This window comes from Paralichthys olivaceus, chromosome 8 (assembly GCF_024713975.1).
Source record: "Paralichthys olivaceus isolate ysfri-2021 chromosome 8, ASM2471397v2, whole genome shotgun sequence".
Taxonomy (NCBI): domain Eukaryota; kingdom Metazoa; phylum Chordata; class Actinopteri; order Pleuronectiformes; family Paralichthyidae; genus Paralichthys; species Paralichthys olivaceus.
The window spans coordinates 1839149-1863314 of record NC_091100.1 but is presented as its reverse complement, the minus strand read 5'-3'; the positions used below and the strand labels follow the sequence as shown (position 1 = coordinate 1863314).

At 41.2% G+C, this 24166-nt stretch overlaps 2 protein-coding genes and 1 long non-coding RNA gene across 6 annotated transcripts; 2 read left to right on the top strand and 1 right to left on the bottom strand.

The window, feature by feature from the left end:
• Positions 1 to 245: 245 nt before the first annotated feature.
• LOC109642840 (stress-induced-phosphoprotein 1-like) lies at positions 246 to 15174 on the top strand. 2 transcript variants are annotated; one of them, XM_069529798.1, is made up of 16 exons: positions 246 to 2172; positions 7971 to 8050; positions 8443 to 8523; positions 9272 to 9331; positions 9497 to 9571; positions 9877 to 10005; positions 10142 to 10187; positions 10421 to 10511; positions 10639 to 10780; positions 11171 to 11275; positions 11732 to 11819; positions 12190 to 12223; positions 12551 to 12625; positions 13869 to 13971; positions 14320 to 14484; positions 14600 to 15174. In XM_069529798.1, the coding sequence occupies exons 1-16, from the start codon at positions 2127 to 2129 to the stop codon at positions 14852 to 14854; spliced, it is 1575 nt and encodes a 524-aa protein (XP_069385899.1). In that variant the 5' UTR covers positions 246 to 2126; the 3' UTR covers positions 14855 to 15174. The 2 variants fall into 2 exon arrangements, with proteins under 2 accessions (XP_069385899.1, XP_069385900.1); XM_069529799.1 differs by having other exon boundaries at positions 1739 to 2172; positions 9497 to 9674; positions 9878 to 10005; positions 14354 to 14484.
• A 155-nt stretch (positions 15175 to 15329) lies between these two features.
• On the top strand, positions 15330 to 23937 carry LOC109642843 (B-cell receptor CD22-like). 2 transcript variants are annotated; one of them, XM_069529801.1, is made up of 7 exons: positions 15330 to 17168; positions 17645 to 18040; positions 18117 to 18350; positions 19215 to 19475; positions 19693 to 19777; positions 19904 to 19958; positions 20222 to 23937. In XM_069529801.1, the coding sequence occupies exons 1-7, from the start codon at positions 17096 to 17098 to the stop codon at positions 20300 to 20302; spliced, it is 1185 nt and encodes a 394-aa protein (XP_069385902.1). In that variant the 5' UTR covers positions 15330 to 17095; the 3' UTR covers positions 20303 to 23937. The 2 variants fall into 2 exon arrangements, with proteins under 2 accessions (XP_069385902.1, XP_069385901.1); XM_069529800.1 differs by having other exon boundaries at positions 19904 to 23937.
• LOC138411106 (uncharacterized) lies at positions 17329 to 19176 on the bottom strand. Of its 2 annotated transcripts, none has more exons than XR_011243763.1 (3): positions 18842 to 19176; positions 17812 to 18678; positions 17329 to 17577 (listed from the first exon to the last, which is right to left on the bottom strand). It is a non-coding gene; the product is annotated as an uncharacterized lncRNA (long non-coding RNA). The 2 variants fall into 2 exon arrangements; XR_011243762.1 differs by having other exon boundaries at positions 18852 to 19176.
• Positions 23938 to 24166: the final 229 nt, after the last annotated feature.

Here is a 24166-nt window from a genome sequence, read left to right as displayed (position 1 = left end):
GGGCCAGCATTTTAGAATATTAACAAATTAAACCAGATATTTCATTCAGTAAATCTATTGACCTGAATGATGTCTAGGCACTACAGATACCATAACGTATATATATATATCTTAGTGTATTTGTATATATATATATATATATATATATATATATATATGTGTGTATAGTGTATGTATATATACACATACATTAAACTATATACACTATACACATATGTATATGTGTGTGTGCACATACATACAGCATAGTATTTATTTACAGCTGCAATTAGAAATATTCAACCCCACAAAGATTGTATGGACGGTTATAGAGTAATGTTTTAAATCAACATTTTCTTTGTTACCCAAGTGACTAGGACTCATCTAAAACCAAACCATTGGTAAAAATGGAATATTTCTGATTGCACCTGTATATCCAAATATGTGTGAGAAGAACATACATCACCATCATTTATTTAACGTGTACGCTCTCTGGCTTTTTAGTCTGGCCCATGTCCCATATGCTAACGTGGAGGAGGTGCAGTTTGTATTGCAGCTAGCCACCAGGGGGTGACCAAGACACTTTGGCTTCTCTTTTAGGGCGTTTATTCATAAAACAGAACAGCGTTGCACAAATAATGTCAATGAATATAATCTTTTTTGTCTATCTCAAGCCTCCTCACTACACTGTCACATGTGTAATATTACCACACAATCTGGTGGAGTTTCAGTTCACTGTGATCTTAGTGTATTTGTACCCACATGCATTCATTCCATCCAGACGAGAGAACACTGCTCTCCAGTTGTAAGTGGGTCAACTTGCCAGGAAATACCAGATGTCTGACAGCCTGATGTTCCCAGGATATTTTTCATTTCTTGGCAAGACTGTTCACTTTGCCCCTTGTGTGAAAATAGAGACAAAGTTCTGAAACTGCTGAGTATACAAGCATCTTGGATTTCTGAAAGAATTTCCTTAAAAGAAAAATCTCTGTGAAAATTTAAACTTTTCCTGTAAATGCATTTGAGCTTTTTTGCATTTAGCTCACCTGCATCTGTACTAATTCATATTACTTAGAATTTATCAATTTTGATTGAATCAACTAAACTCAAGTATTTTCAGTTACATATACATGTAAAATTATAGATATTTTTATAGGGATCAATTAAAGTGTTAAGAAAGATAACAGCCAATATATTAGACTTAAACAATGCAACAAAATGTAGACATAGAAATGCAAAGGCACAGGAGAACAAGAGTTTGTAATTGAGTAAAGAGAGATTTAATTGGGAGTTATCTTTATTACACTCATTATTTATACTATAAAGTTTCAGAACAGTAAGAGTACATCAAGAAAATAAAGGTGTTGTTGAGGAAGTATGGTTTGAGTTATGCTCTGTAAGTACATTAAATATATAGAACAAGAAAATATAGTAAAATAACAAACTAAAATACAGCAAGAGAGTGGTGATAAGTTTAACAAATTGGATATTGTTGAATTAGAAAATAAAGATTTATATGGGAGTTTTGTTTTTAATATAATCTCAAAGAGGGCTGAAATAATGATAACAATATAAAAAATAAGACAAAACAAAGGTAAAATTCAGATTCTGAACAGTGATGAGTTTAATAAATACAATTTGATAAAGAAAGTAAAGGTACAGCAGAGAAAGTAATCAATTCAAGTTTTTAATATAATCAGGATTTGTTTTTAAACTCTTGTCTCGAAAAACATAAAATAAGATAAATTGAAATTGAATAAAATATAATATAATAAAACAAAGAAAGATAATAATTTGGTTTCAGAGCATTAAGAGTTCAGTGTAAATAATAAATGTGTTTATTCTTTAAATCCTAATTCATTCGATATTAAACTTCAGTCCTCTTGTGGTTTTATTTTGATGGTAACAACCGGAAGTTGTCTTTAAATTCTGCCCGTCATGGTTTTATTGTTGAAAGCCTTTACCGGAAGTGTACTAAGCGTCGCTAACGGCGGTGACGGAATCACCGGAGACTCCTCGCGTTAACCGGCGGCTCCACCGGGGACGTGTCAGTGCCACAAGAAGCCCGGGGACCGGTCGTGTCGCCCGGTGTTGCAGGTTGGAGTCCACCGGGAGTGTCTCCGGAGAATGTGGAGCGGTGAGAGCTGATGAAGTTCACCAGAGATCTGTGCCGGCTGCTGGGCTTAGGAGGCGGTGAGTGAAGCCCCGAAGCTCCGCCAGGCTCCGCTCCTCCACCGGAACACTCTTAGCAACAAGTTGGTGACAGGAGTTAGAAGTGTGATTTCACATCTGAGCTCCATCTGACGAGTTATAATCCAGGTTTAAACTTTAAGTACCGAGTGAAAACATGTTAGAAATGTCCACCACGGGCCACAGGACGTCCTGTCCAGTGTCTCAGTCTAAAGGGACACACGTTGTCTTCTGCTAACGACTAAATACTGTCAACAGCTAATGCTAGTACAGATAAATTAACTTTTGTGGCTTCAAAAATGTAATAAAACTACATTATATAGCTTCACTAATAAAATAAACACAAGTGAAAACTATAAATAACATCAAACAAATTAAGAAACAGAATAAATGAAATAATAAGAGCATGAAAACTAGAATTAGCTTCTTCTTCTTCGTTATTTGCTTTATTGGTAGGGGGCTGCCATACAAGGGGCATCAGCGCCATCTACTGTGCTGCGATACCAGGCCCTAGCTAACGTCAGGGAATTTAGTACGACAAAAGTTTCTAGCTTTGATTCAAAGGAAGCCACTAACTCAGCCGCTGTATTTCCTCAGGCAGGGTGTTGCTCTTATGTCTGAAGCTCCGTCCTCTTGGTAATAGATTTAGAATTTTGACCAATTAGTCTGGTTTTTATTTTTTTTTGTGAAAACATCAAATAATTAATGCTATATAGTTCATCATTCAACCCTTTTATTTGGAACAATTTCAGTTCTGCTCTCGTTGTGGTTCTTTGGGTTTTAATTCTTGATTGAACAAATGAATCTGAGCCCGGTTCATTGGTTGAGTTAGTGAGCATGTTTAGATTCACCAACCCGACAACAATCTGCTAACATGGAGGAGGTGACCTATACTGCAGCCGCCCACCAGGGGGCGATAGAGATGCTTTGGCTTCATTTTGTGGTCCATTCAGAATAAGATGTAGTCTACTTAAATGTTTTATTTGGGTACATGTTGGAACTGCTAACTTGTCGGAAGCTGGTTTATGACTAACACTGCAGCCTGCCACCAGGGGGCATTCAATCAGATTTGGCTTCAATTTTGGGATCTGTCATGTCGTCCCGCCTTTATTTACAGTTTAATAAGACCATTATTTCCATCACTGACTTCATTATCATTTAATTTGCTAAAATGGATCTAAATCTATTTAGAACCATTCTTTTTTGTCACTTATATACATAATGATTCCATCCACTTAGCAGCATGTATACAATAAATGAAACTGAATAAATAGACAATTGAATAAATCAAATATTAATAAAAATGGTAAAATATGGTAGAGACTTTAATATGAAAATAGGATATATTGCACACTAGTTACACATTGTCTGACCTTGTACTCACAAGACAACGTTAGCAACACTACAACACTTAGCAACAGATAGCAACACGTAGCAGCACGTAGCAACACTGTCTGTAAATGTCTCCTGATGTTGTAAAAGAAGCGGTAAGTGCTAATTAATTTTGAAAGAGCAACAGACATGGGGAAACTCCAGCACACAGCAAAGAGACCAATGGTGTAGCTTCATAACTGAGTCATGTGGTTTCAGTTGCCCAGTGGTGAGATTCATCAGTGGTGATATTTATGTTCACAGGGCTGGTCCCTCTGTTGCAGTCCAGCTGAAAGTATTTGACTGGCTAATGACTTGTCCAGTTACCCTGCAAGAATGTACAGAAACTGGTTTGACCACAGCTTCACATCACTGGTCAGCCCTGAATAAATATAACTCTGGCGTTCACGTAAGGTTGATTAATTGAAATGTTGGCCAAACCACAAGTTAGCGTTACATAAACCTGCACTGAGACGACAACACACAGCATGAGACTGAATATTACAAGAAGTATTATGAGTCAGAAAGAATCCTGGACTGAAACCTGTGCAAAGATACTGTGTGATAACAGTCTGGTTACGAATAAGATGTTTTACTGCAGCCACCTTCTCTGAAACCCCAAATAAAATCATTAAAAGTGCCTGATACCCATACATTGGATGAAATACAGAATAATCATAAACTTTATTATAAATCAATACAGATATAAAGAAAACACAAATACAACAAAGCATATAGAACTATAATTAAGAATTATTTTTTAATGCAACGTCTAAATCTCAAACAAACCCTAAGGTCTATGTTTTTAACTTTAATAAGCTGTAGAAACAGATGTTGAGTCAAGGTTATATTTACTCACATCTGGAAAAATGCAGCAAAGGAACAAATCTTTCATCCTTTAAAACTCAAATCAGAAACGTGTAAATAAAGATGGATGACACACGTTCACTTCCTTGAAACGAAGCCAAAAAAATCCCAGATACGAACGCCGCCCTCTTGCACATGGAGCCGCGGTATCGAGGTCCTGCCGACCAATCGTGACAAATGTATTTTAAGCCTACATTGACTTTTTAGTTTGGTCCATGTCCCATCCGCTAACATGGAAGGGGGATTATTTTACAGTCTATGAGAAGCACAGGTGTAAATCTGCGTCTTTGTAAACATCAGTCATCGTTTTGTTTTTCTGTCAGTGTGCAGTTCAGACCTTCTACTTTCACGTGTTGGTTTTTGTTTTTCTCTGTGTGCTGGTTGTGCCGTGTCTGTGTGTGTGTGTCTGTCTGTGTGTCTGTGTGTGTGGCCAAAGGGTGGATGATACAGTTCACCACGGTCACTCGTCAGCCTTGAGATTTCTTGTCCTTGAAGTTATTTAGCTAATGAGAGACAGACGGGGCGAGGGATGGAAACACTTTGAATGTTGTTGTTGCCGCCATTTATATAACAAATGAACTTGTGTTTTTTTTCTGTGCTTTGTACGTAGACATTTTTAGGACAAACCAGAAATCATTCGAGAGTTCATACAGTTACCGTGATGTTTCACCCCTGTCCATTTGTTTGGTGGTTTATTGATCGTCAAGAAGGATTACGAAAAAGCTACGAAACCGTTTTGTGGAGGGGTGGGGCATGACACAGGGGAGAAGGCTTTGGTGTGGATGCAGATTTACAATTTCAGTCCAGTGGTTTTCTTCACTTTGTCCCGACAAGTTGTTTCTCTCAGGTTTTCTCTTGAAACCTTCAAGACATTGGGTCAAACAGCGTTCGGACAGTGACGGGGTATGAACATGAAACATGGACCAAACTGACTCGTCTGTGTAAGTCTACATTGGCTGTAGGACAATTCACATCAGTACCCATCTAGAATTGACTTTGTGAATGATAAGAAAAATACTCTTAATTCAAAGACCTATACTCAAAGTTTAAAAGTTTAACTTATCATGATTCCTTAGAGTGAACACATTTAAACACGTAGCTCTCCAAACCAATCTGTGAACCGCAGTATTTCTGATCACGATTACAACCCCATATTGTTTAGATTGTAATAGACGTCCCACAGCTATCAACAGAATTCACCACAATAGTAAATAAGGATCCAAAATTGATTCTTATGTTGCTGCTTCCAGATGATGAACAGATACGTCCACGATGACCATGTTTTCATTCAGTTCAGGTTTGTAATATTTACTCAGCAGATTAAAACCATGGAAACTGTAAAAGACAACAAAAAATACACAAATACTTGCCAGTTTTCCACCGGCTGAAGAACAGTACGTGCATGTGAGGTCATACATAATCTGCATTATGTCAAGGGACCTGCTGTTTTCTTTAGTATTGTGATGTACTGTGATTTAATAGAAGGTAATATTTTGTTTTTCAAATGACAATTTAGAAAGGCTTCATATCTGCTGTTTTGTTTCAGCTGCAAAAATGTTGAGGGGGAAAAATAATCAAGAATGAGCTGCGTGTTATAAAGCATGTGTTTCTGTTTGAAATGAAAACCACCTCTGGTGAAATGAGTTGTTGTTCAAGGCTGCCAGAACGAGCGGCTCTGACTGTTTCAGAACACACTCCCATGTTAACACACCTCCCTCTCATTATTGTTTCCAGTTTTCTTCTTTTTGTTTACAGTACATGCAGAATAAAAGATGAGGAGAAGCTCTGGGAAAACAGAAAATTCAATATTCGTGTGTAATTTACTTAGAATGCAGCACCTTATAACTTATACACAGAATTCTTTATCCGCCAAATAATTAGATGATTAATATATCGTGTTCTCACAAAAGTTTCAAAGGTGACCGACAGTGAAAATAACATATAGCATAGCTAATAACATAGCTCTGAAAAGCTGATAGAAGAAATTCAAAGTCAAATCTGACCGAAAATACATTTTTATGAATGTTTCTGTGAAAGGGTGTTTTTGAGTTGTCACTTGGACTAGGAAATGAATTAATTAGATGTGAGTGGTCATAGGTCAAAGGTCACAGTGACCTCATTTGACTGGGTGGGAGTTCTAGTTCTTTGAAGGTTAATATGACATTTAATTTAAATGTGACATATTCTGCTCGTATCCAGGTTTATCATTTTGATTTGGGTTATTACTTGAAAAGGTTTATATCCTCTAATGTTCAGAAAACCTGTAATTTGCCATATATGGATGAATGAGGACGCTTGTTGTAGCCTCACAAACATCCTCCCTCCTGCCCTCTCCGGTTCTCCCTCCTCCTCACCTGCCTCGAGTCTTGCTGTGAATCAGGTGGTGTTGTGTCTCCTAATGCCAAACAGATTCAGTTTCTGCAAATTCCAAAAGCTTCTGAACGGACGGTCTATTCCTGGGCAGAGTTTTCTCCCCTCCCATTTCATCTGTCAACATCGTGTGTTTGAGGTCGAAAAGAATGTTGGCTCACGACCGTACAGTTTACTCTCTGCAAAAACTTCTCATCTCTCATTCCTGTGACTGCTCGTCACTCTAAATAGCCGAAAGTAGCTGAATTGGTTGGCTTGTGAAATTGCAGAACATATGTGCATTATATTTACATTATTAAAACAAAGTTTATTTTCTTAATTCAAGTTGTATTTGTTTTTTTCTTTTTACTAATAGTTGTTTATAATAAAGTGTACAGTTAAACTGTAAAATATCAAAACTCAATTACATTTCTTTGTCATGAGGGTTCATTTGAATATGTATATTGGCAGATTTATTGGTATCAAACCCTTTTTTAATACCCTAATATCGGGCATTAAAATCCATATTGACGGCTTGATTCACATCTCGTGTGTTCTCCTAACAGATGTATGTGACTTCAGGTGGAACTTATTTATCATTTGCATGTTTTTCAGTTTAATCAAATGAAGACGGAACTAGCATCACATGTATGACTCTTTAGAGTTTATAGAGCTGCCTCCACCTACATTATTCATGTTTATTGCAGTGGTGCATTGTGGGACATTTATTGTCACTCTTTAAGAAACAGCTGCTCATGCTGGTGAGTGAGACACAGAAACATCACTCACATTGATCAGCCTTCAAAGTGCTGAATATGCTTCATGCCCCTAAACAGACCACATCCCTGTCATTATTTGTCTAATGCCCATTATTTGACTGAGTGGGCTTTTAGTTGAATATTTGTGGTTTGGCTAAATCGCTGCCCATAAAGTGGAATATTTGTACTACTCAGAAACAGAAGCAGGAACCTCAGAACGAGATGTTTGCATCATCCACAAGCTGCCACAAGATCACCTGTCCAGTTTGCATGGGAAACACACACACGAAACAAACAGTCTTTAAAGAGCTGCGTTTAACGTACTGCCAGAATATCTTACTCTTTCAGGCCTCATGTCTCATCCCTTCATGAGTGTGTGCGTCTGTGTGCGTCTGTGTGCGTCTGTGTGCGTCTGTGTGCGTCTGTGTGCGTGCATGTGTGCGTGTGTGTGTTCAGATGGGCCAGGTGAGGAGGAGCTGGAGGCTCAGGATGGTGCTTCTGACCCAGCAGACGGAAGAAAAGGCCAAAGCTCAGAGGTAAATTATGTATAAACTCATTGTGTACTCAGTTATATGAATATTATACAGACCATGTGTGTGTAAAAATGTGCAGTTTTCTCACCTGCAGGCACATTTTTCTTATCTCATAGCCTCATAATTCACCTTGAGATGCAGTATCACTAATGACCACTGGGCGTTATGATAGAGATCCATTCAAAAGGTGCCAACTTTTCTTCAGACATACAAACTAATATTTCCTCATAAGATTTTTATCTCAAGGGCTAGTTTCTCTCTCTCATGATTATTGCTGCGCTCCTAAACTCCAGCAACAAATTCTGATGTTTAATAATTTCAAGCACAGATTCAAGAAGATGTGGCTGTTGTGACCTGAATTATTGTTGCATGCATGTTGCTGTGTCTTGAAACAGGTCACAGTGAAAAATGAGGAGGGTCTGGATGAGAAGGAAAGGGCAAAGAGGAGAGCGGAAAGGAGGAGAGCAAAGAGGAAAGTGAGTAAAAAGAAACCTGCATGACTGGACATGAAAACAAAACTCAGGTTTGGAATCTGCCAAAAATAATAAATTATAATTCAAGGACAGCAAGTAGTTGATAGATACAAAAAAAAAAATTGGAGGACGACTTGTCACAACCTGGCTCAAGGCTGGACAAAGTAAGAAAGACCACACATGAGTTTGAACTTAAAATTGGTTTATTTTGAAGAATTAAAATGTACATTTAAATGAAAGCTCAAACCAAACACTGTGGAAGAGTGAAGAGAGGGACTCTGGCTGCCACCAGCTTATAAAGTGCAGCCGGACCAGGTGAGGGGAATCTACCTGAGGACCATCAGGCTCCTGCAGGAAGAGGAGCGTTTCTTCTATTTTTTAAACAACTCAACAAAATAAACCACAAAAAGGAAAAAAAAGCAGTTTTCAGTAAAAGAAATTTCTGTTGAGGCAAAAGTTTAATATACAGAACTACGAAAACTATCAAAACATTCAAATTGTTGTCAGAACAACTAAATGACACAAAACTGTAATTGTAGATCTGTGTTGTCCACATGTTGTGCAGCTGCTGTTTTATTTCATCTGCTAACTGAACCACATTCTACACATCACCGCACCCGTCTTTACACCTTATACCACCCTCTCTTCATCACTGTTCATGCCACACCCAACCGCACGACTGCTTCCACACCCGTGTCCATCCGTGTCTGTGTTCCATCCCACAGCCACCGTGTCCATGTTCTCCTTTCAGAGGCAGAAAGAGCGGAAGAAACTGGAGAGAGAGGAGAGGATGGAAGATGCTTTGGAGCAGGTGAGACCTCACACGCCTAAATGACTTCTGTCTTCTTATCTTGTGTTATTGAAGCTTTTACATCCGTCCCAAAAGTTGCCAGGGAGGTAACGTTTCAGGCACAGTCTGAAAAAGGGCCTGTCGTGGAATTGCTTTGATTATAATTATGCTTTCAACATGTAACAGGAAGAAGCGTCAGGAGGAGCTGTGACGGAGAGCAACAGTGAGGAGGAATACAAAGAGGAGGAGTCATGGACCGCGGTTCGTCCCTCAAACAAGTGCAACCCTGAAACAGTCCCAGGCCTCATGACTACAGAGAACAAAAACAACTGCAAGTTGCCCCACAGGACGTCAGAGGAGATGGGTTGTAGCCAGGCTGGCTTATTATTTCACCCATTCATTCAAAATAGAAAAAAATGTTATTGAATTAATCTGTGATAAAATGTGATTTTCATCCATGTAAAGAAAACATATCCTGGGTTCCTTCATAGTTCAGGCCACAGGCCTGTTTTTCACATTTTGAGTCTGCTGTATTGAGTTCCTTGTGTTACTTGTTGCTGTTGCAGGAGCCAGAGTGGGACGTCAGCAGTGCATTTGTGGCTAACGCCGCCAGCCACATCAAGCTCAAAGGCCTGAAGAGCAGAGGGCTACAGATCACCAGAGAGAACAAGGAGAACGAGGCCAGGAGCAGCCAGGTACGAACACACGGGACAACCCCCCCCAAATATCTTGTAGATTATCAAGCACTGGAAACAGCTTTTCACTGAAGATGTAGAAACCAATGAAAACAGCATTGTGATCACTGTAGCACTGTAACTGATCTGACTGCAGGGGGAGAACACAGAAGAAATGAAGAGGAGGGGAGAGTCTCTGACAGGTGAATCCACCTATGTAACTTTTAATGAGCAACAGCGCCCTCTGTGGTGATTCATTCTATTGCCTTGTTTCCACATCGCGAGTGTTCGTATGCAAGTCAATGCAGCTTTATTATCAGATACAGTTTAATAAAAGAAGTGTGTGTGTGTGTGTGTGTGTGTGTGTGTGTGTGTGTGTGTGTGTGTGTGTGTGTGTGTGTGCGGGTGCGGGTGCGCGTGCGTACACACTATCCAGAACAAGGCATTCAGATGTTTGGGCGAGGCCAGTACAGCCAGGCAGTACACATGTTTTCAGAAGCCATCTACTGTGACCCTAAGGACCACAGGTGAGCTGTGAACTAAACTTTAGTAACCAGGACGTCTCCTCATCTTCCTCTGGTCTCCCACAGTTTCACTTTCGAGAAAGACTAACTCAGAGTTTGAGTCTCAACGTGTCTTTCTTTCATCTCTCAGGTTCTACGGAAATCGCTCTTACTGTTACTTGTGTCTGGAGCAGTACTCCTCGGCCCTAAAGGACGCTCAGAGGTCCATTGAGCTGGCTCCCGATTGGCCGAAGGGATTCTTCCGTAAGGGTTGCGCTTTGATGGGGTTAAAGGTCAGCACCTGCTGTTCAAGCATAGACTGTGAATTTAAGTGGACGTTAACTCTGGGTCTGATAAGTGCCTGAAAACTGTATTCTCTCTAATGACCAGCAGGGGGCGACTCCACTGGTTGTTTCTATAGAAGTCTCTGAGAACACAACTGTACTTCTCACTTTATAACGTCAGTAAACTTTGTCCTCAGGAGTTCATGTCTCAGTCTCTAGTCTTCTTCAACAAGGCTGATGTTCATTTAGTCAATTTAGAGTCAAATAGACCAGAAAGCACTCGATATATTGGGGGTTGGATACCACTGTGTGTGTGTGTGTGTGTGTGTGTGTGTGTGTGTGTGTGTGTGTGTGTGTGTGTGTGTGTGTGTGTGTGTGTGTGTGTGTGTCACATTGCAGCGGTACAATGAGGCGGAGAAGGCCATGGAGCAGGTGTTAAAGTTGGATCAGCACATTAAGGAGGCGTCCAGTAAACTTGTTACCTGTCGGATTCTGCAGCTCATGGTGAGAGCTGCACATTTCGTAGATGATCTAGGATCAATGTGGCCGAATACTTTCAACTGTGTGAATGCAAATGAGTCCTGGGCCACGTATGAAGGACCATCTCAAAATGACAAGTCATTTAGTGAACATTTACCGCTTTTGCGTCCTCACTCAATGTGCCTCGTTTCCTGGTTCACAGACAAACACTGAGAAACCTCCGACTCCCGCTCCCACCACAACCATCAATCAATCACATGATATCTTTTTAAATACACACACATGAGTCAGTATCTCAGGTTTAAACATCTCAGATCCCACACTTGCACACATTGAAACAGATGGTCAGAGATGATTCTTGTCCTTCTCCAAATGTCTTGATATATATATATATATATATATATATATTTAAAAAGATAGATGCATGATGAAATTTTTGTCTTTTTCAGTTTCAAAATTAGACTCTTTTCTGTTCCGCAGGATATGGGTTTCGAGGAAGAGCAGAGTAAACTGCTGCTGCAGAAGTTCAACACGGTTCAGGGCATCCTCAACTCCCCTGAGGCCAAAGGTAAGAGCCTGTCCAGAGAGGCATCACTGCTCTTCGTTTCCTAATGGGGGGGCTTATCCAGGAACCAGCTGTTGCAAATTAAGTTTATTAATATGATGTTAAAGTGGTCAACATGAGTGCTCCCGAAAGTGAAGCCACAGCATTTCGAGAGCCCCCTGGTGGCTGGCTCCTGTATAGGTCTTAAAACCTGCCTCCATTTCCGTCAGATAGATTTTCTAAAAGATGGTTGCTTCTGCCCAGTCTACAGTCTATGCTTCATACTGTTCCAGCCTCAAAAAAATGTATAAATTGCAGCAGACCACAGGAAGGAACCTTTTTAAATACATCTCGACGATATCTGACATCCTCTATTTTCTGTTTATTCTTCCAGCACTGAAGCAAACATCTCTGCAGGATCAGAGTGGGTAGGTTTTATGTTTATGAACATTACTCATAATCACACCATCGTTATTTAGAAATTAAAAAAAACTAAAAACAGAATATGTTGCTAGTGTGGCGAAGATATTAAATGTTGTTACGTTGTATTCGTTTGTATTTTATTTAAAATAATCTTGTACAATGTAGAATATACACAGTCTCTTTGGGTAGTAAAAATGATGATGTCTCTTTCTGTTTATTTTCATCTCCTGTGATCCATGACTTTCTCCTCCCGTTCATTGCCTTCCCTTGTTTCCCCCCTCCCCATTTCTACCGCCTTCTTTCTTCCTTTCTTTTCCTCCTCTGTTTTCCAGAAGCTGTCGCTCTCTGTGGGTTGGGAACATTACATTAGAAGTTACAGAGAAAGACCTCTGGGATCTCTTCAAAATGTAAAATCAATATGTGTGCATGTTTGTGATCCAGTCATTACTTATGTTGTGGGGACATAAAGTACCCTCCCATAACATAATGTAAGGTGACGACATGTTTAAAGGCTCGGTTTGGATTAAGGTTATGCAATCAGTAACTATTATCGTTATTGTTACAGTTACACTATATGGACAAAGGTATTGGGACGACTCCCATTTTAAATCTATAGCCATTAGTGTGTTTGCCCGTTCATCCAGAAGATCATTTGTAAGGTAAGACACTGATGTTGGACGAGAGGGCCTAGTTCTTCCAAAAGGTGTCCAGTGGGGTTGAGGTCTTTACGGACCTTACTTTGTGCAGGGGGCAGAGTCATGCAGGGAGAGAAAAGGGCCTTCCTCAAACTGTTCCATAGAATTGTCCAAAACATCTCGATGAAGTATTAAGATTTTCCTTCACTGGAACTAACCAGTGGCAAAAGGACGAGTGAATTCGATGATTAGGAGGTGTGTCCCAATACCTTTGTCCATATAGTGTAAGTCATTGTCTAAACAAAAAGCCGGCTGATTGTTACAACTGTAACTAAAGAAAGTGGAGCCAAATTGCCCCCTGGTGCCTGGCGGGAGTATAGGTCATAGATACTCTGGTTCCAGCCCCTGATCACTAAACTGCAGACTGTGACTCCAAATGATGTCAAGATGGCAGCGTTCGTGTCTGGGATGTTTGAGCTTCATTTCTGGATAGTGGGAGGAAGTGGAGATGTCGACATCTTTGTTAACAGTCAATGTGTCTCCCTCGTGCACTGAAGTGAGCACCGGCACTTATATATAATGATGTAGTAAACACATCAGAGCAGGTTCCATTAGAGCAGCATTTTAAAGACATCTGCATTTTTAAGACGAGGCATCACAGGTAGGTAAAACATACTGATAAAATCTAGAAAGAAGATGGTTTTGCAGGATAATGAGAAATGGTGGTACCATCATGAGCATGACATTAAAACTAAAGTTATAAAAGTGTATTCAGTAAAGACAGTAGATAGTAGTAGTTGCTGCAGCAGCAGTAGAATTTTAGTAGTTACAACAGCAGTTCTTTTGTAGGTAGTTCTGAGGTAGTACTGCTGTGTTGTTATAGTTAAAGTACTTGTAGTAGTAGCAAAAGTAGCAGGTTTATCTCTGCTCGCAGTATTATAAGAACTGGTCAATGTTTTTGGTATACCACACTTCTCTGCTGGAGGGTAGATACTCTGTGTTTCCATGTTTACAGTTTTGGTGAGATAGAGAGCATCAGAGTTCTTCACGAACGCTTCTGTGCCTTCGTCAACTTCAAGAACACCAACATGGCTGCCAGGGCCCTAGAGAAGCTGCAGGTGAGTGACGGACAGGCTCGCTTCAGGAGAGCAAAGTTTATTCATGTAGAAAAAACAACAATCAAAGTGCTGAAAGTACATATAATACATATATAAAAGAATATAAATTATATATATAGAACAGGGAATAATAAGAAAATACAATATGACATCATAGATGTTTGAGAATGAAAATATTGGAACACTAACAGATAAAATCCAGGTCTCAAACTCGACTTAAAGTTAAAGTCAGTGAGAAAAATTGGGCCTTTAACATTGAGTTAAACATTTCTAGGGTCTGAGCTGTTCTGAAATGAAGAGTTTGAATGTCACGGTCCCGGCCATCGTCCTGTTCTTGTGCCTCTATAGACATTATATAATGTCCATGTGTCCTCCTGGCCAGGGGGTGGAGCTAGGGAGCACCAAGCTGGTGATGAGGTACCCGGACCGTTGGATCCAGCGGACTCTGCCCTCCACACAAAGGACCAACACCAGCTTCAGTGCTGCAGGAACACAGAGCTCAGCTTCCACAGGGTACTGAGGAACTCACTCATGATGCAGAAGTCACAAGAGTGAATTTATTATGAAACTCAAATCATACAAATGTGTTCAAATACACCAATAACCTCCTCTGGTTCTGACCGTGCAGGTCCAGACCGACGGCGCCTGTAAATGGACACGAGTGCTTCTATTGGCGGACAACAGGTTGTTTTTATGGCGACAAGCAACGCTTCAGACACATACCAGACCAGCAAGGGCAAAGCAAGAAACCCTGGCAACCCTAACCATTTCCCCTTCCTTCCCCTGCACCGAGACACATTACAGAATGATTTACATACAAGAAGGAGAACAGGAACATAAAATAGAACGAGAGAACGGTCTGCCCGGCGATACTGACGGCTGAATGTGTGAGGAAAAGAAAAAGAGAGACGGGTTCTGCACAGGGTCCAGAACCCAACCTCATAAACAGTTCTAACATAAGAAGGTCGAAAATATTTAGATTTATCTGAAATGTCACCAAAAAAACCCCTGATGAACTCCTGGTTCCTGCTGCGTCGCACATGTCCCCTCAGGATTCACTGGGATGAATGTCTCTGGTTGAACCCTCTTGGAAACGGCCAAAGACAAACTGTCGTCTCCTGAACACCACTGCTGCTTTGCTGCCAAATGAAGTCATTTCCTTTTTTAAGTATTTGCACAAAACAATAAATAAATACACACTGATGTTTGTCATTTTTCTTCTCTAGCGATTTGTCATGTTTGACACTCTCACACCAGCTCTGTTATTCTTAACTTAGTCTCAACCACACTGCACATGCATGTTTTAAATCTTGTCTGTTCACTTTGTTTGCTCAGAGGTTTTTGAGATGGACTGTTGTGATTCAGGATGTACAGGCTGCAAAACTTGCATGTAAAGCCGAAGGACGCCGTGGAGGATCAGATCAAATACACTTTTGTTTTGTACATCTCCACCAACTACAAAAAACAAGGCTCTTTTTTTATCATGGCCACGTTCTTGTTACTAACTCAGCTCTGGTATCAGACATACTCACCCCATCTGTCTTTTCTCTGTGTCCAAACATGAGTGATTCTGCCGTTTGTCCGTCTTCTTTCTTCTGACACTATCAGATAATCACAGATGATAGATGAAAGAAGTGTGATGTTTGACATGCTCCAACTGAAGCACTGAACCTTCATGTGATACTGATCGTTTACCTTCAAGATTATTATACACTCTGTTCTACACAGAGCGTAGAGGTAGTGTGCACACGGCCCTCACCTGTCAGGTACAGTTTGTCTCTTTAAACACTTTGGGGGAAAATATGAAACATGACAGATTTATTTCCATTTGTTTGACTTTTAGTTTTCACAATACGCTCAGACCACAAAGTTGATCCAACTTGAAAAAGGCAAGTAAATAAATGAACTTCATATCTACATAACTACTTTAATGGGATATCAGACTAATCAGGAGAATCAGTTCCAGAGCTGAGATGGAGTTAATGTGAATTTTCCAGTCGGGAAATAATTCTTCCGATTATTCCGACTCCAGGTTAACGCACAGTCAGAGCAAAGTGGGAGGCTCCGCCCATCTAACCCCAACACGCTATAGAACCAGGAGTCGATGGTTCCTGTGTCGCTCTACTGCTCATGTGCACCTGTTCATGAGCTTGTGAAGTCCAGTCTACGCGGGTGAACAGTTTTACACGTGTATCAGACAAAACAAGTATGACTCACATGAGAAATCTGACCACTAATAAAAGCAGTAGAGCTTGAATTTAAATGTCATAGCTGTTAACTGTAATCTTATGAAGTATTGTAATATATTTAAAGGACTGTTGAGGTATTCAGCTGAGAAACATGAAGTACATGACATAAAAACTAGGTCAACAATTTTAAAGCTCCTCATGTTTCTGGACGATTAAAGCTCCGGTCAGAACATTTTGAAGATGTAACAGGAGATTGTTGCAGAAGTGACACCCGCTCATCAAGGAACACAGAACACTTCATGTTTCCATGGTGACGTGTCAAACTTTGATGTTTCACCATGAAACAGGAAGTTGTAACTCAAATGAACGTCTAATCTTCCCTCAACTTCACGTTTGACACACAGACTGTTTATGAAGATGGAAAACATGACTGCTCCCCCAAAGTGAAGCCAAATCATATCTGTCACCCCCTGGTGGCTGGCTGCAGCATTGGTCATAAACCCTGCATCTTCCATGTCAGTGGAAGTAGTTGTCATTTATTTTCTAATTCCTCTTAAATGTGTCTTTGATTCCTCTCTCTCTCTCTTAATGTGCTTTTATTTCATGTTTCTGAAACACAGTGGACTGCATCTTTTTAAGACACTTGAATTGTTCTCGTGATGTGGACGATACAGGTTTGATATGAACAGAAGACACTAAAGTTGTTTCTCACGCTCGTTCAAACAACAGTTTAACACTATTTGACTCAGCATGCATGTGGGTGTAAAGAGGAAGGAAGTTGGTGTATTTATCAGTTTGACTTCATCTTGTTCTTACAGATTCCGTCTTTACTCTCAGACTCTCCTGTGTTGTAGGTAGGCGTGTCTGTGATGTGACTGAGTTTCGTCTTGTGCACATTATTTATCTGTGGACGTTTGAATAGTTTGAAGTCACAGATGAGAGCAGCAGCTACTATGAGTGGAACTGCAGCAGCGAGTGGATTTGTTCTCCTCCTCCTCAGTGTGCCAGGTACTGTACGTCTACATTTATTTTGTCAGTCTATTTTACACTCGGACTTCTGATTCATCTGAAGTGAGTTTGAGAAAGAAAGTAAAAATATAAATGAACCATTCGTTCATTTTCAGATCTCCACCTGTAAAGTGGTGCAGATAGAAAATATATAAATTAATTATCATCAGTATTATTTTTAATTCTTCAATTTTTTCAGACAGATCTGAGTTTCTATCATCTAAAGATCAAAATATTGCAGATTCTGAAACAGTAATAGTAGTAGTAGTAGTAATAGTAGTAGTAGTAGTAATAGTAGTAGTAGTATCATGACTGAGTTCCTCTCCTCTCGATGCAGGAATTGTCATCAGTGTGTGGAGTCATTCATTGAAATGCTATGGAATGCTGCTGATGGAAATGTGTTTCTTTTCTACAAAAATGAAAAAGTCAAATAATTGTCTCTGGTGTCGTTATGAATCTGATTCTCTGTGTTTCAGTGGTACAGTGTGAGAATGGCTGGGGAGTGAGATACACTTCTACTGAGATCTGTGTCCCTAGAGGATCAACAGTGGACATTAACTGTACCTACACATCCACATTTAATAACCGTGAAGTTACAGTTCAGAAAACGTTCTGGTTCATTAAAGATAGTAATGGTATTTACGTTGATCTAATGACTGATCCGGAGTATTCAGGTCGTGTGGAGTATCTCTGTGAAAACAACAAGTGCACTCTGAGAATCTCTGACCTGAGAGAGACAGACTCAGCTGTGTACAAGTTCAGGTTCACAACAAACCGAATCAGTGTTACTGGTTCAGCTGTGAAAGAGTTCAAGGTCACAACAATCCAAGAGAGTTTTACTGGTTCAGCTGGAGTCACTTTGAATGTCACAGGTAACATTTTCATTAGAGTCAGTCAGTTTGAAATGTTCGTGTGTATGTTGAAATAAAAGAACATGTTTGTTCACAGACCCTCAGCTCCAGGTACATGTGAGGAGATCAACAGCCAATCCATATCCTACCTGGACAGAGCTGACCTGTCACAGCAGTTGTCAGCTGCCTGATCCTCTTTCCTACGTTTGGTTCAAGAATAACAAACAACTTGTTGGACGGAAAAAATACTTTCTCCTCCAACACTTTAATGCTGGAGACAACTATCACTGTGCTATAGAAGGACATGAGCGTTTCCCTTCTCCTACATTGTGTGAGTTTACTCCTCTTCATAAAGCTACAATAATGTGGAGATAATTTAAACTTGAACAAATGATACAGACTGTGTTTTGATTGTATTCTCATCCTGTGTGTTAATATAGACTATCCTTCAGATGCTCCAAAGGTTCCCTCTGTGTCAGTGAGTCCCTCTGGTGAGATCATGGAGGGCAGCTCAGTGACTCTGACCTGCAGCAGTGACGCTAACCCAGCAGCTGAACACACCTGGTACAAGGAGAACCGAACTCTGCTTCAAGGACCAGAGGGCGTTTATCGTCTCTCCTCCATCAGCTCTGCGGACAGCGGGGTCTACTCCTGCAAGTCTGAGAATCAGTACGGACAGATCAACTCCACGTCTCTTCACTTAGACGTCCAGTGTGAGTAGAAAACATGGACATATCCATGAAACCCAGCCCTGTCTCGCATTCTTACAGAAAGTTATCGGGATTCAAACCAAAGTGTTGTGAGTTCTTCCCTGACCCGTACCTCATCCTACCTTCAAGTTTCATGCTAATCCACTCGTTTGGTGAAATCTTGCTTCAGATCAACAACCAACAAACAAAGGGACTGGGCTGGAAACATCTGTTGTTGCATCACTACATTATATGATGTCATTTTCTAAATTCATTGTGACGACATTCCCACCATGTGATCATAGATTATTTTTCATGTATATAAGCTTGAGGTCGTCTCTATAGTCCTATTAGAGGCAGGGATACAACAGGAAATGCAGCTTTAAGTAGGCGTGATGTCATTCTCTAGCTTCTTTGTGACATCACTTATGAGCCATCTATCCTTTATATGATGAGGAATAATGTTCTGATCACTTGATTTCATGATCTTGCATGTTTGACACCAGACGCTCCAAAGGTTCCCTCTGTGTCAGTGAGTCCCTCTGGTGAGATCATGGAGGGCAGCTCAGTGACTCTGACCTGCAGCAGTGATGCTAACCCAGCAGCTAATTACACCTGGTACAAGGAGGACGAGGACTCACCAAGAGCATCAGGACAAATCTTCACCATCACTAATATCACAGCTGAACATGGTGGAAATTATCGGTGTGAGGCTCAGAACAGACGAGGACGTAGTGACGCCTCCTTACATGTGACTGTTGGAGCAGGTGATTTAAGCACTCGGACTCTTACAGCCTACACCCCGCCTCCTTTTCATTGCACCAGAACCTTAAACCATCAATACTCAGGATTTGCAGATGTCTCATAGCTGTATATCAAGCCCATCATATTGCACATGAACAATACTGACTGACCAACAGCATCTCCTGGCAAACGGAGTCATCAGTCTCACCACACTGCTAATGTCTCCTATCTGTTGTCTAGGGGAGTCAGTAATAATCATGAATATCATCAGGCTGACTCTGGTGGTCGTGCTGGTTCCAGTGCTTGTCTGGACTCTGTGGACGAGGTACAACAATAAAAATCCATCAGTTCACCCTCTGCTCTTTCACTGTCTCTTCAAATGTCTTCAAACACTAGTTTTAGTTCTGAAGTTCATTTAGTAAAATGTTGTTTGTTGTTGTTTTGGATCCAGGATGAAGAAAACTCTGAGCTTGAAATCAGAAGTGAATGAAGCTGTGGAGATGGAGGTGAGAGACAGTGAGGCCAAGAGAACCACTGGGTATCACTGTTTTCATCTCAATGTTAAAGAAGGAGATGAAACATTTCTTGGATCAGCTACTTTGTCTGAATCTGCCCCAAAATGTTTTTGCTCAATCCTGCTGATAAACAAACAGACAAATGGACAGGGGGCGCTATAACGTTCTAAACATTTGGAATGAACTGTGATTATATGCAGGTTTCATGAAAAAAGTCCAGTGAGGCTTAATATTTATCATCTCTCCTCCATCAGTCAGACGATTGTCCTGAGTATGAGAACGTCACTGCTGCAGCAGAGACAGAAGACACAGAGGAGCAGGAAGACCTGGTGTGAAGCATCAGAGCCACTGTGACAACAATAACAAAGATGGACGACTTCAGAGTACATCCGTACAAGACGCTGAAAGTATTTAAGAGGGGACAGGAAGTCTCTCTCTCTTTCCATCCGCGGTTGCAGCAGCAGTTTGTACAGCATGACCTTTAGAGCAAGAGTTTTATTGTGTTGTTTCTTTTCTTGTTCTTTTCTGATGGGTCCTGTCGTCCAGTGTTCACGGCTTTATTTCTGTTTGCTTTAGTTCTGATGTTGGTTTAGGTTGAAGGAAGATTCTTAGATCCTGCGACTCTTTGTGGGTTGATGTGTTGGCTTTTCCTTCTTTTCTCCATTTTGCCGGCCTGTTGTTGAGCTTCTTGTCTTTTCTGCAATGAATGGACTTGTTTTTTTACTGTTACCCTCTGAACCATGTTGGACGTCTTTGTGATGAGCCTTTGAGGGTGTCGTAACACCACGTGACTCATCTCGTGTCTTCTACATGATATTAATGTGGTTATTACAATACGCAGAAGGAAATCAATCATTATGTATCGTGATTTTATGATTCTTTCTTATGTTTTTGGTCTTGTTTTCATCAGTTTGTTGGTTTTTCAGCAGAATTACACCAGAAAACTAAAAACTGATTTTCCACAAACTCATCACACTATGGCAGGAATCCTGTTAAAGGCGGATCCAGGAGACTTTTCTTTCTTTATAATGGTGAGACTGATGAAAACAGTCAGGATTATTTAGAGGACTGGTTTCTGTGAGTGTTTGAAATTTGGTGCAGCTTGATTGAATTGAGGGAGACTGCTGGGCCTTGGTGGAGGCATGAGCTCCACTCAGTGACAGACTTGCTTGATGGGTTTAACCAGGGTTTTATGTGTGATGGGTAAATGTGGATAGTTGTATTCATTTCCTCTGAGGACTGGAGGGACCACGTCTCATATGGATGTGAGGTTCTACTTCCGTGATGAACGCCTTGAATGTAACTGTTAACACAAAGTGAACTGCTGACACCAGATGTGTTGTGTTGTCTCTGGTGTCTGTTCAAAGTTTGCATCAGGCCCATTGATTTAACTTTAGTGTTTTGTGGAATTTCACACATCACATGTTAAGAATGTGAGGAGGAAGGAGTTAGGTGTGTTTGAATCCAACGTGATCACATAGCGGCCTTTAAACAACTGCCTTTAAACAGTGTGGCAACAAAGGCAATTTCCATTAAACAGTGTGGCATCACAGGCAACTGCCTTTACACAGTGTGACATCAATGGCAACTGCCTTTAAACAGTGCGGCACAAGGGCAACTGCCTTTAAACAGTGTGGCATCACAGGCTACTGCCTTTAAACAGTGTGGCAAGAGAGGCAACTGCCTTCAAACAGTGTGGCATCACAGGCAACTGCCTTTAAACAGTGTGACATATATGGCAACTGCCTTTAAACAGTGTCACACAAGGGCAACTGCCTTTAAACAGTGTGGCAACAAAGGCAACTTCCGTTAAACAGTGTGGCATCACAGGCAACTTCCTATAAACAGTGTGGGGACAAAGGCAACTGCCTTTAAACAGTGTGGCAACAGAGGCAACTGCCTTCAAAGAGTGTGGCATCACAGGCAACTGCCTTTAAACAGTGTGGCAACAAAGGCAACTGCCTTTAAACAGTCTGGCATCACAGGCTACTGCCTTAGACAGTGTGGCATCACAGGCAACTGCCTATAAACAGTGTGGGGACAAAGGCAACTGCCTTTAAACATTGTGGCAACAGAGGCAACTGCCTATAAACAGTGTGGCATCACAAAGGCAACTGCCTTTAAACAGTGTGACATCATAGGCAACTGCCTTCAAACAGTGTGGCATCACAGGCTACTGCTTTAAACAGTGTGGCATCATAGGCAACTGCCTTTAAACAGTGGGTATCACAGGCTACTGCTTTAAACAGTGTGGCATCACAGGCAACTGCCTTTAAACAGTGTGGGGACAAAGGCAACTGCCTTTAAACAGTGTGGCAACAGAGGCAACTGCCTTCAAACAGTGTGGCATCACAGGCAACTGCCTTTAAACAGTGTGGCAACAAAGGCAACTTCCGTTAAACAGTGTGGCATCACAGGCTACTGCCTTTAAACAGTGTGACATCCAGGGCAACTACCTTTAAACAGTGTGGCACAAGGGCAACTGCCTTTAAACAGTGTGGCAACAAAGGCAACTTCTGTTAAACAGTGTGGCATCACAGGCTACTGCCTTTAAACAGTGTGGCAACAAAGGCAACTTCCGTTAAACAGTGTGGCATCACAGGCAACTGCCTATAAACAGTGTGACATCAAGGGCAACTGCCTTTAAACAGTGTGGCACAAGGGCAACTGCCTTTAAACAGTAAGCAACTGCCTTTAAACAGTGTGGCATCACAGGTACCTGCCTTTAAACAGTGTGGCATCACAGGCTACTGCCTTTAAACATTGTGGGGACAAAGGAAACTGCCTTTAAACAGTGTGGCATCAAAAGCAACTGCCTTTAAACAGTGCGGCATCACAGGCAACTGCCTATAAAAAGTGTGGGGACAAAGGCAACTGCCTTTAAACAGTGTGGCAACAAAGGCAACTTCCGTTAAACAGTGTGGCATCACAGGCTACTCCCTTTAAATAGTGTGGCAACGAAGGTAACCTCCGTTAAACAGTGTGGCATCACAGGCTACTGTCTTTAAATAGTGTGGCAACGAAGGCAACCTCCGTTAAACAGTGTGGCATCACAGGCAACTGCCTTTAAACAGTGTGGCACAAGGGCAACTGCCTTTAAACAGTGTGGGGTCAAGGGCAACTGCATTTAAACAGTGTGGCAACAAAGGCAACTTCCGTTAAACAGTGTGGCATCACAGGCTACTGCCTTTAAACAGTGTGGCAACAAAGGCAACCTCTGTTAAACAGTGTGGCATCACAGGCAACTGCCTATAAACAGTGTGACATCCAGGGCAACTGCCTTTAAACAGTGTGGCACAAGGGCAACTGCCTTTAAACAGTGTGGCAACAAAGGCAACTTCTGTTAAACAGTGTGGCATCACAGGCTACTGCCTTTAAACAGTGTGGCAACAAAGGCAACCTCCAATAAACAGTGTGGCATCATAGGCAAATGCCTATAAACAGCGTGGAGACAAACGCAACTGCCTTTAAACAGTGTGGCAACAGAGGCAACTGCCTTCAAACAGTGTGGCATCACAGGCAACTGCCTTTAAACAGTGTGGCATCAAAGGCAACCTCTGTTCAACAGTGTGGCATCACAGGCAACTGCCTATAAACAGTGTCACATCCAGGTCAACTGCCTTTAAACAGTGTGGCACAAGGGCAACTGCATTTAAACAGTGTGGCAACAGAGGCAACTTCCATTAAACAGTGTGGCCTCACAGGCTACTGCCTTTAAACAGTGTGGCACAAGGGCAACTGCCTTTAAACAGTGTGGCACAAGGGCAACTGCATTTAAACAGTGTGGCAACAAAGGCAACTTCCGTTAAACAGTGTGGCATCACAGGCTACTGCCTTCAAACAGTGTGGCAACAAAGGCAACCTCTGTTAAACAGTGTGGCACAAGGGCAACTGCCTTAACCCTAACCCTCATTGCAAGCCTAACCCTTATTCACCATAGGGTGAATAACTTTGCGCTGCTTGCTCGAAACGTGCTGAAATTCGGTGTGGTCGCGTGGCAAGCTACCCTTCATTAATCCCGAAATGCCCAAGTCTCTATGACCTTCAGAAAAAAAGTTATTTACAAATATCTCGTACTTTTTTTGGGAGATTTGGTGGTTTCACCATTTCTGAAGGTCGTAGAAGCTCGGGGATGGTTCCAATGGATCGGGCATAGCCACATTAGTGGAGATGGAACCAACTTCCAAGTCTCTATGACC